General features: G+C 40.6%; 2 protein-coding genes across 3 annotated transcripts in view; one reads left to right on the top strand and one right to left on the bottom strand.

Moving 5' to 3' along the window:
- scrn3 (secernin 3) overlaps window positions 1–4,599 on the bottom strand; it is a 5,954-nt gene extending 1,355 nt beyond the window's left edge. Inside the window, exons 1-5 of one of the 2 annotated variants that reach the window (XM_020462169.2) lie at window positions 4,398–4,599; window positions 1,110–1,266; window positions 795–976; window positions 441–640; window positions 137–349 (exon numbers count right to left, since the gene is read on the bottom strand). In XM_020462169.2, coding sequence (XP_020317758.1) covers window positions 137–349; window positions 441–640; window positions 795–976; window positions 1,110–1,265 — 751 coding nt within the window. In that variant the 5' untranslated portion in view covers window position 1,266; window positions 4,398–4,599. The remainder of the gene's footprint in view (window positions 1–136; window positions 350–440; window positions 641–794; window positions 977–1,109; window positions 1,267–4,397) is intronic. The other variant, XM_031805833.1, reaches the window with a different exon arrangement.
- On the top strand, window positions 4,600–15,215 carry cirsr (corepressor of RBPJ and splicing regulator). The gene is made up of 10 exons (XM_031805832.1): window positions 4,600–4,992; window positions 5,955–6,049; window positions 6,292–6,365; window positions 6,490–6,503; window positions 8,749–8,801; window positions 8,893–8,941; window positions 10,976–11,093; window positions 12,039–12,145; window positions 13,985–14,070; window positions 14,213–15,215. Exons 1-10 carry the CDS (start codon window positions 4,921–4,923, stop codon window positions 15,021–15,023), a joined length of 1,479 nt encoding a protein of 492 aa, XP_031661692.1. The 5' UTR covers window positions 4,600–4,920; the 3' UTR covers window positions 15,024–15,215.

The following is a 15,215-nucleotide window of genomic DNA, read 5'->3' as shown; positions in this document are numbered from 1 at the left end:
AGGGTTGGAGAGCCCTGTCCTATATGGATTCACTATTCAGTTTTGATTCAAATCTGATCAAACCCATTTTTTTCTACACTTGACACAAGACAACTAATCCATAAAGCAAAGGCCTACATCTACATATTTAACTCACCTTTACTTCGCTCTAGTAGGTTCCGTCCTTCGCAGTATCTGCTGCCAGACGCCTCTATTCTGGCTGTAGTCATGAAAGAGTACGTCTCAGCAAAACTGAACGGGGCCTTCCCGTCCCACCAGCCATGGCTCTTGGCATACTCCCTCATCCCAGGGTGTTCCTTGTCTATCTTGGTTGTTATGGAGTACTGATTGGAGATATTACGATATCCAACTAGAGGAGGATCAAAAACAACATTAAAAACTGTTATTGCTCTGCAAGTTCACAAGTTGGCCAAACTTAAACCCTGATAGCTTAAATGTACCTCCCACTTTCTCTGCTGCCCAGTACTTCCCAGACGTCTCCATCACCCAGGCCTCAGTCCTGTCGGAGATGAGGAAGCTGTTGTGGTAGGTAAAGCCAGACTGGTCCTCCATGCAGTTTCCTCCCTGGCCATATTTCTCCAGCAGCTCAGCAATAACATCCACAGCCTTCTGAGCAGTCTCTGCTCTCTCTAGACCAAGTCTGCAAAGACAAAACCATCACAATGATGTGTCCCCATGATTTGCTTTACAGTGCAATGCATTTTTATTTTACAAGCAATAATTAGTTGAAGAATGACAAACTACAGACAGGAACAGATATGTAATGATGTATGAATCAGCTGGCAGATATTCACCTGACAAAATCCATGCCAAGAAGGGCCTCCTCATCCTCAGCACTCTCTCTTCCCCAAACTGCCTCATTTCCGATGCACACCTGATGCTCGTTAGCCCCCATCTCAGCCCCCCACAACCAGGCTGGTCTGCTCAGCACAACTGCATTGGTATGGGCTGCCTGCTCAATTTCGATGTAAGTGCACTACTCCGAGGAGCAAGACAGAAAGGGGACACAGCTGTCATTGTGTACCTACTGAGTGTAAGACAGGTGACATTTTCACATCACTACAATATACATGTTGAAAACTTGTACAGAGGAGGTCTTAAAGACTTACTTCAACTTTTTCTCCTGCATTGTAGTCTCTTGCAGGGAAGTAGACCACCTCCTGGACCTCATCACAGGGCCTGTCGGAGTTCTTTCCGAAGACGATGCGCTGTCCCTGGGTGGCAGGGGGCAGAGCCACAAAGGTGTCACAGGAAGATGGGTACATTCTGGTGGGCAGAAAGAATTCAGCAACCAAACCAACCCACTGGGCAAATAATGTTATTTCAACGTGAGCATTTTGGTAATATCTGGTTGAGGCGTTGATCAATACGATTTCTACATCTATTCACCCACTCAAAAAGACAATGTTGAATTCGCAATGTGTTATAACTATCCTTTCAACCATCTAAAGGCACAAATTCCATTGGAAAAACAATGTCCGATTTTTGGTTTAGTTGTCGTCTAAATGTGTTATCACTGCGCTTTCAACCATTTAAAAGCACAACAAAGTTCAAATGGGAATGCAATGTCAGATATTTTCTATTTATACAACTTAATGTAGTCTGGGTAGCCATTTGATTAGCTGTTCAGGAGTATTATGGCTTGGGGGTAGAAGCTGTTTAGAAGCCTCTTGGACATAGACTTGGTGCTCCGGTACTGCTTGCCGTGCAGTAGCAGAGAGAACGGTCTATGACTAGGGTGGCTGGAGTCTTTGACAATTTCACACCGCCTGGTATAGAGGTCCTGGATGGCAGGAAGCTTGGCCCCAGTGATGTACTGGGCCGTACACACTACCTTCTGTAGTGCCTTGTGGTCGGAGGCCGAGCAGTTGCCATACCAGGCAGTGATGCAACCCGTCAGGATGCTCTCGATGGTGCAGCTGTAAAACCTTATGAGGATCTGAGGACCCATGCCAAATATTTTCAGTCTCCTGAGGGGAAATAGGTTTTGTAGTGCCCTCTTCACGACTGTCTTGGTGTGCTTGGACCATGTTAGTTTGTTGGTGATGTGGACGCCAAGGAACTTGAAGCTCTCAACCTGCTCTACTACAGGCCCGTCGATGAGAATGGGGGCGTGCTCGGTCCTCCTTTTCCTGTAGTCCACAATCATCTCCTTTGTCTTGATCACGTTGAGGGAGAGGTTGTTGTCCTGGCACCACACGGTCAGGTCTCTGACCTCCTCCCTATGGGCTGTCTCATCGTTGTCGGTGATCAGGTCTACTGTTGCGTCATCAGCAAACTTAATGATGGTGTTGGAGTCGTGCCTGGCCGTGCAGTCATGAGTGAACAGGGAGTACAGGAGGAGACTGAGCACGCACCCCTGAGTGTCCCCCGTGTTGAGAATCAGCGTGGCAGATGTGTTGTTACCTACCCTTACCACCTGGGGGCGGCCCGTCAAGTTGTTTAGTCCCAGGGTCCTTAGCTTAGTGATGAGCTTTGAGGGCACACGGTGTTGAACGCTGAGCTGTAATCAATGAATAGCATTCTCACATAGGTGTTCATTTTGTCCAGGTGGGAAAGGGCAGTGTTGAATGCAATAGAGATTGCATCATCTGTGGATCTGTTGGTGCTGGATGCAAATTGGTCTAGGGTTTCTAGGATAATGGTGTTGATGGGAGTCATGACCAGCCATTCAAAGCACTTCACTACAGACGTGAGTGCTACAGGTCGGGGGTCATTTAGGCAGGTTACCTTAGTATTCTTGGCCACAAGGACTATGTTGGTCTGCTTGAAACATGTTGGTATTACAGACTCAAACAGGGAGAGGTTGAAAATGTCAGTAAAGACACTTGCCAGTTGGTCAGCGCATGCTCGGAGTACACGTCCTGGTAATCCATCTGGCTCTGCAGCCTTGTAAATGTTGACCTGTTTAAAGGTCAGTTGCAGTGGGCTAACCTCAAAATGTGGCCATGGATGTGTAACTAATTTTACGGTTGAATAAATGCTGTCACGTTAGTTTAGAAGACAGCCTTAACTGTATTACTAAAGTATTACTGAATTGTGTTTGGTTGACAATGCAGCCAAATATCCTAATTTAAAGAGTATCTAATGCTTGGATAGAGACACTGGCTTAAAACTGAGCCACTGGCTTAAATGTATTATTTAACTTTTAGTTTTGGTTTGGTTGGAGATGTAATTATTTATTTTAAAAAATTTATTTAACTAGGCAAGTCAGTTAAGAACAAATTCTTATTTACAATGACGGCCTCCTGCGGGGACGGGGGCTGGGATTGAAAATAAAATATAAAGATGAATCCAATATATATTTGTTCACTTGTCGACAAGTAAATAGGCTATTTACTGTACTGCAAAAGTGGAATTGAATTGTGTTTGGTTGAAAACGCAACAAAATATCAACATTTGAAGGAGATCTTTGGCTTTAATTCCGGTTTGTCTTCAAATCAATAATTGATATGTTGGATTCGCGTCTCCATCTCAACCAAGAATCGAAGTTAAAGAACAGGACTAAATCAAATCAACCTTTATTTAAAGTATCCCATTAAAGATACCAATAAAGTTAGGGTTGGGAATTGCCAGGGACCTCGCGATACGATATTATCACGATAGTTAGGTGCCAATATGATATGTATTGGGATTCTCACGATTCTTTATGTATTGCGATTCAATATTGTGATTTTATTGCAATTCAATATTCCAAATATATTGCTCACTATACAGTATGTCTGCTGCTGAGGGACAAGAAAGCCCTAGAAAACGAGTTTAGATCAGTCCTGGAAATAAAAGTGCTTTAAAAAAATGTACTCCCTATTTAAAAAGAAGATGGAGAACAAGCTATGAAGGAGAAAATACTGGTGTTTTGGTGCAGGTACAGCCAACAAGCGCAAAAATAATATTGCGGATGCGGATATGTAACTATCGATTTTTCCCCCATTCACTAAATAAAGAGCATAGCTGTATATCAACTCTCCAATTTACAGTAGGAGGTGCTGCCGACAAAAAAAAAATCTGACGGTAGATATAATGTTGAATATCTGAAAGGTACAAATTCAACATATTTTATGTGTCTATGTATGTTAAAAATGTGTTGAAATTATGACATAATCCTGTGGTTGAACTTTCACCCGCAAAACAACAGTTTACATTAATGACATTTAGATTCCACGTCACAATACGTTGACAAATTCCAATGAGATAACTGATTCAACCAGTTTGTGCCCAGCGGGAAGCTACTGTGACGAAAGGCTATTTACAAAGAACACACTATGATAAAATACGCAGAAATGGTTGATGATTTTACAAAATGAACAAACAAAGCACTTGACCATACACTGGACATTGCCTGTCTAATGTGCCATCTGAAATAATCTGCTGATTTCAGCTAGGCATGTTAACATTACCTGTCACCGCAGTCAAGTAGCGGATCACAAATTGTAGCCGACAGTTGAAATGTTTTAAGTGTCCTACTGATTCATTAAACTATAAACTTTCGTCCTTACTTTCACTTTTATTTCAATCTTTACCAGATTTCACAAGTGCGCACAATGAATGTTGTGACTGCCTCACTGTACGTCAGAGGTCACGCACGCAGAGAGCTGACTCGGAAGAAGATTTTAATGACCTTGTTTCGGGTGTTTCCACTAGTTACCACAGTCACGAATTAGTTATATCGTAAATATGAATGAAAACTAAATTTAGCTTTTTGGTCTTAATTTATGGTTAGGCATAAGATCTACAGTGTGGTTAATATTAGGGTTAAAGTTAAGTTGAAATCACATTTCAAGAAGAATAAATTCTACAAATATGCGGGGTTTATCACTTTGTGGCTGTGGTAACTAGTAACGAGAGTTTTGTTTTTGTCAGGACGAGTTTGATAACATTTCGCATTTACTCCCCTAGCTAGCGAACTAATATTCTTCAATCATGGGGAAGTCTTTTGCTAATTTTATGTGCAAGAAAGATTTTCACCCTGCATCTAAGTCAAATATAAAAAAGGTAAGTGGCAAATCTTTGGTATAGATTTGCTCACCAGGTTAGCTTGGTTAGCTAACTGACGTATATAACCTCATTTGGATTTAGCCAGCTAACAGTTATCTAGCTAGCTGAAGAAAATGTATTTCCAATTTGAACGTATCACATCTAGATGTTATTTACTTATGCGAAGAATGATCCCTAGTTAGCTACTATAGGCATATAGTTTCGTAAAATCAGTCAGCTAACATTGGCAAGCCAGTATGACGCTAGCTAGCTAACAAATCAAATTGTACGTTATTGGTCACATACACATGGAGATCAGATGTTAATGCGAGTGTAGCGAAATGCTTGTGCTTCTAGTACCGACAATCCAGTAATATCTAACAAGTAAACTAACAATTCCACAACTACCTAATATACACAAATCTAAAGGGATGGAATAAGAATATGTACATATAAATATATGGATTAGCAATGACCGAGCAGCATAGGCAAGATGCAATAGATGATATAAAATACAGTATTAACATGAGATGAGTATGTAAGATATGTAAACATTATTACAGTGGCCTCTGCAGTGGCCTCAGCGCCCTCTACTGTTTCCACACTCTGAGTGCCCCCACCTCCTCCCTGTAGGCTGTCTAGTCGTTGTTGGAAATCAAGCCCACTATTGTGTTGTCTGCAAACTTGATGATTGAGTTGGAGGCATGCATGGCCACACAGTCATGGGTGAACAGGGAGTACAGGAGGGGGCTGAGCACACACCCTTGTGGGGCCCCAGTGTTGAAGATCAGTGGAGATGTTTCCGACCTTCACCACCTGGGGGCTAACAACAGTTGTTGACTAGCACATTAGCTAGCTAACTACATTATGTAACATTCAGAAATATAGCTAGCTAGCTATGTCCCATAGATACAGTGCATTTACTAGGATACAAATATGACTTGGCTATTCTCAATGTTATCCATTTTACCATTGTACAGGTATGGATAGCAGAGCAGAAATTAACATTCGAGAAGAAGAAGCAGGAGGACCTCATGAATTCTTACCTAAAAGAACAAGACACCTACAACAACAGGTGGGTTACAGATATTCCTGAGGATCTGTGGCTGCACAACATGATCCGGATACTTGGATCTCAATTATGCCTTTACATAGGACTTCTTATTAGTCTCTCATTATTTAACCACTGGAAGTTGGTGTACTTGTCATAAATGTATACCTACATTTTGTCTTGTGTAAAATCACAGCTCTAATTGATCACATAACCGATTGAAACCCGTTGTCTGACGTTTCGGCTGTTAAAACCTTTCTCCTTAGACTGTTGATGGGAGATGATCGTGTGAAAAATGGTCTCAACTTCATGTATGAAGCGCCACCTGGGGCAGACAAAGGTAACTACATCAATCCTGTTTCTGCTGCTTTAGATGGGCATTTTTTCACCATACAAAACAAACCATATGACTTTCCACTGATCTCTGCTCTCTTTTCTCACGCACTCTCCACTCTACTGAGAAGAAGAGACCAAAGAGGTAAGCACCTCATGTTTAAAATCCCTCTCTTGTTTAGAGGCTTAGACTTCTCTAAGAAAGCATTAATACACTGAACAAAAATAAACAACATGTACATTGGTCTCATTTTTCATGAGCTGAAATAAAAGATCCCCACATTTTTTCATATGCACAAAAATATTTTTACTCCACCAAATTTGGTGCACAAATTTGTTTTACATATCTGTTAGTGAGCATTTCTCATTTGCCAAGATAATCCATCTACCTGACTAGTGTGGCATATCAAGAAGCTGATTAAACAGCATGGTCATTACTAAAGGTCGACCGATTATGATTTTTCAATGCCGATACCGATTATTGGAGGACCAAAAAAGGCCGATACTGAGTAATCGGCGAATTTATAAAAAATAAAATAAAAATGTTTTTATTTGTAATAATGACAATTACAACAATACTGAAAGAACACTTACTTTAACTTAATATAATACATCAATAAAATCAATTTACCCTCAAATAAATAATGAAACATGTTCAATTTGGTTTAAATAATGCAAAACAAAGTGTTGGAGAAGAAAGTAAAAGTGCCATGTAAGAAAGCTAACGTTTAAGTTCCTTGCTCAGAACATGAGAACATATGAAAGCTGGTGGTTCCTTTTAACATGAGTCTTCAGTATTCCCAGGTAAGAAGTTTTAGGTTGTAGTTATTATAGCACTATTTCTCTCTATACCAGTTGTATTTCATTAACCTTTGACTATTGGATGTTCTTATAGGCACTTTAGTATTGCCAGTGTAACAGTATAGCTTCCGTCCCTCTCCTCGCTCCTACCTGGGCTCGAACCAGGAACACAACGACAACAGCCACCCTCGAAGCAGCGTTACCCATGCAGAGCAAGGGGAACAACCACTCCAAGTCTCAAAGCGAGTGACGTTTGAAACGCTATTAGTGGGGTGCGCGCTAACTAGCTGGCCAATTCACATCAATTACACCAGCCTAATCTCGGGAGTTGATAGGCTTGAAGTCATAAACAGCTGCTGGCAAACGCACAAAAGTGCTGTTTGAATGAATGCTTACGAGCCTGCTGCTGCCTACCATCGCTCAGACCGCTCAATCAAATCATAGACTTAATTATAACATAATAACACACAGAAATATGAGCCGTAGGTCATTAATATAGTTGAATCCGGAAACTATCATCTCGAAAACAAGACGTTTATTCTTTCAGTGAAATACAGAACCGTTCTGTATTTTATCTAACGGGTGGCATCCATAAGTCTAAATATTCCTGTTACATTGCACAACCTTCAATGTTATGTCATAATTACGTAAAATTCTGGCAAATTGGCGGCCCAAACTGTTGCATATACCCTGACTCTGCGCGCAATGAACGCAAGAGAAGTGACACAATTTCACGTGGGTAATATTGCCTGCTAACCTGGATTTCTTTTAGCTAAATATGCAGGTCTAAAAATATACTTCTGTGTATTGATTTTAAGAAAGACATTGATGTTTATGTACACATTGGAGCAACGATACGCACCGCATCGATTATATGCAACGCAGGACACACTAGATAAACTTGTAATATCATCAACCATGTGTAGTTAACTATGATTGATTGATTGATTGTTTTTTGTAAGATAAGTTTAATGCTACCTAGCAACTTACCTTGGCTTACTGCATTCGTGTAACAGGCAGTCTCCTCATGGAGTGCAATGTAAGCAGGTGGTTAGAGCATTGGACTAGTTAACTGTAAGGTTGCAAGATTGAATCCCCCGAGCTGACAAGGTGCTCAGGAGTATTTCTGTCTGCAATAAAGCCCTTCTGTGAGGAAAAACACATTCTGATTGGCTGGATCTGTCTCTCCAGTGGGTGGACCTGGCTCCCAAGTGTGTGGGCCTCATTTATACTCTGGTAAATGTTGTAGATTTAAAGGCAAAAAGGTGTTGGTTTATTATTCAAATCACATTTTATTGGTCACATACACATGGTTAGCAGATGTTAATGCGAGTGTGGCAAAATGCTTGTGCTTCTAGTTCCAACAGTGCAGCAATATCTATCTAATAATCTAACAATTCCACAACAACTGCCTAATACACACATCTAAGTAAAGGAATATGTACATATAAATATATTAATGAGCAATGACAGAGCACCATAAACAAGATGCAATAGATGGTATCAAATACAGTATATACATATGAGATGAGTGATACAAGATAAGTGAGCATTATTAATGTTCAATATGTTGTATCTTCTCTTTATAGGAAGGTGAATCAGAATACAAGTTTGAGTGGCAAAAGACGGCCCCTCGAGAGAAGTAAGTCTGTAATTGTGTTGATCGGTACAAACATTTAGATTACTTGAGTTTAAATGTATATTTGTTGATACTTTCTCTTTCATCTTTTTAGGTATGCCAAGGATGACATGGCTATTAGGGATCAACCATTTGGAATTCAGGTGAATATACACTACCATTCAAAAGTTTTAGAACACCTACTCATTCAAGGGTTTTTCATTATTTTGTATATTTTCTACATTGTAGAATAATAGTGAACAAGACATCAAAACTATGGAGTCATGTGGTAACCAAAACAAGTGTTAGACAAATCAATATTTCACGCAGTCTCCTCTGAACAGTTGATGTTGCGATGTCTGTTACTTGAACTCTGTGAAGCATTTATTTGGGCTGCAATCTGAGGTGCAGTTAACCTCTCTAGGGTATCCAGTGAGATTGCAGAGCGCCAAATTCAAATACAGAAATACTCATTATAAAAATTCAGAAAACAAAACATATTTTACATAGGTTTAAAGATTAACTTCTTGTGAATCCAACCACGGTGTCAGATTTTTAAAAATGCTTTACGGCGAAAGCATACCTTATGATTATTTGAGAACATAGCCCAGCAGACAAATAATTAGAAACAGTAACCAGCCAAGTAGAAGAGTTACACAAGTCAGAAATAGAGATAAAATTAATCCCCTACCTTTGATTATCGTATGGTTGCACTCAAGAGACATTCATTTACTCAATAAATGTTCCTTTTGTTCGATATAGTCTCTTTATATCCAAAAACCTCCGTTTTGTTCGCATGTTTTCTTCAGTAATCCACAGGCTCAAACGCAGTAAAAACAGGCAGGCAAAAAAATCTAAATTGTATACGTAAAGTTCATAGAAACATGTCAAACGCTGTTTATATTCAATCCTCAGGCTATTTTTAGCCTAAGTGATCTATAATATTTCAACCGGACAATTAACGTCGTCAATATAAAAGGTATAAAATATAAATATATAAAAGGTATACAAGAAAGGCACTCTCTCGGGATTGTGAATGAAAAAGCTCTGTGACACTGTAGGGTCCACTCATTCAGACTGGTCTTACCCGCTCATTTATCAGAATACAGGCCTGAAAGAATTTCTAAAGACTGTTGACGTCTAGTGGAAGGCATAGGAACTGCAATTTGAGTCCTAAGTCAATGGATACTGTAATGGCATTGAAAGAAAACTACAAAAAACCCAAAAAACTACTTCCTGAATGGATTTTTCTCAGATTTTCGCCTGCCAAATCAGTTCTGTTATACTCACAGACACTATTTTAACAGTTTTGGAAACTTTAGAGTGTTTTCTATCCAAATCTACCAGTTATATGCATATCATATCTTCTGGGCCCGAGTAGCAGGCTGTTTACTTTGGGCACGCTTTTCATTCGGACGTGAAAATATCGCCCCCTAGCCTTAAGAAGTTTTAAAGTAATAATGGACTGTCGTTTCTCTTTGCTTATTTGAGCTGTTCTTGCCATAATATGGACTTGGTCTTTTACCAAATAGTGCCATCTTCTATATACCACCCCTACCTTGTCACAACGCAACTGATTGGCTCAAATGCATTAAGAAGATAATAAATTCCACAAATTAATTTTTAACAAGGCACACCTGTTAATTGAAATGCATTCCAGGTGACTACCTCATGAAGCTGTTTGAGAAATTGAAATTCCAAGAGTGTGCAAAGCTGGCAAGGCAAAGGGTGGCTACTTTGAATATTCTGAATTATAACATTTGTTTAACAATTTTTTTTTTGGGTTACCACATGATTCCATATGTGTTATTTCATAGTTTCTACAATGTAGAAAATAGTAAAAAAAAATAAAAACAAGGCTTGGAATGAGTAGGTGTGTCCCAACTTTTGACTGGTTGTGTGTGTGTGTGAACCTTTTTATAATAGATGAATGTGCCCATGTATGTTTAATTTAACTATTGATAACAATCTGCTGTTTTAATATCATCATCGTCAGCGCTAAATACTCTTCTGTTAACAAACGTGTGTTGGAATTTGACACTTGGTGGCGCTAAAGGAAAAGGATCATGTTGAACTGGGGATTACAATGTGTTTATTTACGTTACGTCATGCATACCTGCGTAGCAGGTCCTATTGGAGGTATTATGAGTGATGGAATGAATGGATGTAAGTTCAGTCTAATCACCTGTGATTCTCAGGTTCGCAACGTGAGATGCATCAAGTGTCACAAATGGGGCCATGTGAATACAGACAGAGAGTGCCCTCTCTTCGGCCTGTCTGGGATCAATGCCAGTGCTGCACCCACAGAGGAAGCAGGTACAAAAAACAATCTGTTTTTAATTGACCTATCAGGTTAAGTAGAGGTTAAAAAAAAGTTAGCCGGCTGGTAATTATGAATAGTATTTCACAGACGTAATGGTTTATAAAGAATTCATATTTTCATTCTCACCAATTCTTCACCAATTCCTTTGAAATAATTTGAATAAAGAACTTGTTAGCAATGTATGATGCACCTATGGCGCACCAAAAAATTCTATAATAATTTGTCCAATAGAATATAATTCACTATTACATTGTATATTTGTAAAAAGTCTATACTAGAGCTGGGACAATAAATTGAGTTATCGATACCAAATACTTATCGCAGGCATTTTGGTGATAAGTAGCCTATATAGAGAAATGTGAAGTTTGAAATTAAATCCGTTTGCTAATATTGGTGATTTGTTAATAGGACAACTGATGGCTACAGCCCTCAAACTAGCAGTAGTAGTTTAAATTATCATTTTAAAATCTGTGGTGCACATTGTTATAAACGTATCGTTCTATTTGTTATCGTGTCAATTCGGGCACTTTATTGCAATGTGGATTTTTGTAAATATCACCCAGCTCTAGTCTGTACCATGTAGCAGTAGTTGCCATCGTTCCTGGTGTCCTGTGGAGCTGATTCTGACTGCTACAATCAGGAAGTGGATTAGTCAAGTAATGTTTACCGTGGGACAGTCCTGTGAATGGCGTTGATAGTGTAGGCCATAATGGAACCCCTCCTGTGCTGGGAGAAAAATGAAAGTATTGTGTATTCTGATTCCCCTAACCACTGCTTTGGGAGAATGATATTGTATGATTTGCTCAACCAGAAGACGAGTGAGTTGATTTGGTATCTCTTTCTGTTAACAAAGCCACCCCTGAATTCCCCACTGTGGAGGCCGTGGTGGATGTGGTCAGACATCAATGGGACTTTGAGGCTGTGATTTGTGCTAACAGGTCCGTCAATGCACCCCTCTGAGTTAATGGCAGAGATGCGGAACAGTGGATTTGCCCTGAAGAAATGTGTCCTTGGGAGAAATTCTACTGTTTGTGATCCATCGCAGGTAATCTTCTGTTCATCTTCTCCCCCTGAAGAAAAACACCAACAATACCCATGGCAAATCCCTGGTCTAAATGTGATTGCTGCAAACTGCCCAATTATCAGAGTAAACCAAACCACTATTCCAGTCGCTTTAAGTTTAACATTAGTCTCATCACATGTGACCAATTGACTAACTGTGGAAATTATAGGATTGTTGCAACACAAGATGCGGTGGTATATATAATGAACAAAAATATAAACGGAACATGTAAAGTGTTGGTCCCATGTTTCATGAGCTGAAATAAAATATCCCAGAGATGTTCCTTATACACTAAAAGCTTATTTCTCTCAAATGTTGAGCACAAATTTGTTTACATCCCTGTTAGTGAGAAATTTGCCATTGCCAAGATAATCCATTCACCTGACAGGCGTGGCATATCAAGAAGCTGATTAAATGATCATTACACAGGTGCACCTTGTGCTGGGGACAATAAAATACCACTCTAAAATGTGCAGTTTTGTCACACAACACAATGCCACAGATGTCTCATGTTTTGAGGGAGTGTACAATTGGAATGCTGACTGCAGGAATGTCCACCAGAGCTGTTGCCAGAAATGGTTCATTTCTCTACCATTAGTCGCCTCAACATCGTTTTAGAGAATTTGACCGTACATACAACGGGCCTCACAATCGCAGACCACGTGTAACCATGCCAGCCCAGGGCTTCCACATCCATCTTCTTCACCTGTGGGATCGTCTGAGACCAGCGACCCGGACAGCTGATGAAACTGTGGGTTTGCACAACCAAAGACGTTCAGCACAAACTGTCAGAAACCGTCTCGGGAAAGCTCATTTGCGTTCTCGTCGTCCTCACCAGGGTCTTGACCTGACTGCAGTTCGGCATCGTAACCGACTTCAGTGGGCAAATGCTCACCTTCGATGGCCAGTGGTACGCTGGAGAAGTGAACTCTTCACGGATGAATCCCAGTTTCAACTGTACTGGGCAGATGGCAGACAGAATGTATGGCATCGTGTGGGTGAGCGGTTTGCTGATGTCAACGTTGTGAACAGAGTGCCCCGTGGTGGGGTTATGATGTGGGCAGGCTTAAGCCCTTGACAACGAACACAATTGCATTTTATTGATGGCAATTTCAATGCACAGAGATACCGTGACGAGATCCTGAGGCCCATTGTCGTGCCATTAATCTGCCGCCATCACCTTATGTTGTAGCATGATAATGCACGGCCCCATGTCGCAGGATCTGTACATAAATCCTAGAAGCTAAAAATGCCCCAGTTCTTCCATGGCCTGCATACTCAACAGACTTGTCAACCATTGAGCATGTTTGAGATGCTTTGGATCGTCGTGTATGACGGCGTGTTCCAGTTCTTGACAATATCCAGCAACTTCACACAGCCATTGAAGAGGAGTGGGACAACATTCCACAGGCCACGATCAACAGCCTGATCAACTCCATGCGAAGGAGATGTGTCGTGCTGCATGAGGCAAATGGTGCTCACACCAGATACTGACTGTTTTTTTGATCCACGCCCTTATCTGTGACCAATAGATGCATATCTGTATTCCTAGTCATGTGAAATCTGTAGATTAGGGCCTAATGAATTTATTTACATTGACTGATTCTTTTTTTTCCCTTATGAACTGTAACTCAGTAAAAATCTTTTGAAATTGTTGCATTTGTATTTTTGTTCAGCAGATGTTATTCTTGTCTGACTTGCTTCCTCTAACCATTTGTGACATATCTTCTACATGAAATGTATATGCACGCTTAGTTAGCATTTGCTCTTTAATTATCTTGAATTGTGTTTGACTTATTGTTCATTGTTTTCCTGCTATAGGAGTATGTCGCCAGTGAAGAAGAGGAGGATCCGGAGGTTGAATTCCTCAAGTCGTTGACTACAAAACAGAAAGAGAAGCTCCTCAGGTAGGAGAGCATTCATTCATAGATTTAGTTGTTTTGGATGAAAGTATGCTCATTGTAAAATAAGACACCGGATGATTCATTCAAAATTAAAAGTCAACGTGATCTACTAACATATATATTGTCTTTTTCATTTTTTTCAAAGGAAACTGGATCGTCTAGAAAAGAAGGAGAAGAAGAAAGACAAGAAGGGCAAAAAGCAGAAGAAGAAGAAGAGTAAAGGAAAGCAGAAGAAGCATGATAGTGATAGCTCCAGTGAAAGTAGCAGCAGCAGTGATGGTGACAGTGACTCAGACTCTGACAGCAACTCTAAGAGCCAGAAGAAGAAGAAGAAGAAGAAGGACAAGAGAAAGGACTCCTGTTGTGATAACACGAAGAGTGAGGGACTAGTCAACAGTAAGACCAAGGCTGCCTCTCACAGGAGCAGGTCACGGAGCCCAACCTCCAGACCGAAACGGCATGAAGACGATACCAGAGAGAAGAAACAAACGAGGGCTGAGCCAGGCAGGAGCGAGGGCAGAAAGTACAGTCCAGAGAGAAAGATGAGGGTGGAAAAACATCAGGAGAGACACAGACACAACAGCAGGGAGAGGCAGAGAACCAGCTGCAGCTCCCAGCCTGGCCCAGAAGGAAGCAGGAGTCGTGAGAGAGGTAAAGACCAGGTTCACAGTAGGGATGAGGGGAAAAGTAGACGAGAGAGGAATAGGAGCAGAGATGGAGCGAAGGATAAAGCAGCAAAAGAGAGGAGTAGAAGCCACGAGAGAGGGAGAGAGAGGGGAGGTAAAGAGAGGAGTAGAAGCCACGAGAGAGGGAGAGAGAGGGGAGGTAAAGAGAGGAGTAGAAGCCACGAGAGAGGGAGAGAGAGGGGAGGTAAAGAGAGGAGTAGAAGCAGGAGTACGGGCCGAGGGAGGGAGAAAAGAGCCAGAAGCCGAGATAGAGCTGAGAGAAAGCGCTAAACTGTGAGAGTAGACAATCTTACAAAGTGGGACAGTAATGGCATACCTTTTTATTTTGCTGGCCTAAACAAAGTGAATCTTTTTTGACATGAACGTGTAATGTTTTCAATGTTTTATGATGCTACTGTAAAATGTTTTTTGTTTTTAAGTGTGGTCACTTTATTAAACATTAAACAACACATAGAAACCAAA

This window comes from Oncorhynchus kisutch, linkage group LG26, assembly GCF_002021735.2.
Source record: "Oncorhynchus kisutch isolate 150728-3 linkage group LG26, Okis_V2, whole genome shotgun sequence".
In the NCBI taxonomy this organism is placed as follows: domain Eukaryota; kingdom Metazoa; phylum Chordata; class Actinopteri; order Salmoniformes; family Salmonidae; genus Oncorhynchus; species Oncorhynchus kisutch.
Note: the sequence above shows the minus strand (reverse complement) of the source record. Positions and strands in the feature narration are given on the sequence as shown.

Coding starts and splice junctions, on each gene's coding strand:
- cirsr (XM_031805832.1), top strand. CDS start 4,921: ATGGGGAAGTCTTTTGCTAATTTTATGTGCAAGAAAGATTTTCACCCT. Junction 6,050..6,291: donor CAAGACACCTACAACAACAG/GTGGGTTACAGA, acceptor CTTTCTCCTTAG/ACTGTTGATGGGAGATGATC. Junction 12,146..13,984: donor CTGTTTGTGATCCATCGCAG/GTAATCTTCTGT, acceptor TTCCTGCTATAG/GAGTATGTCGCCAGTGAAGA.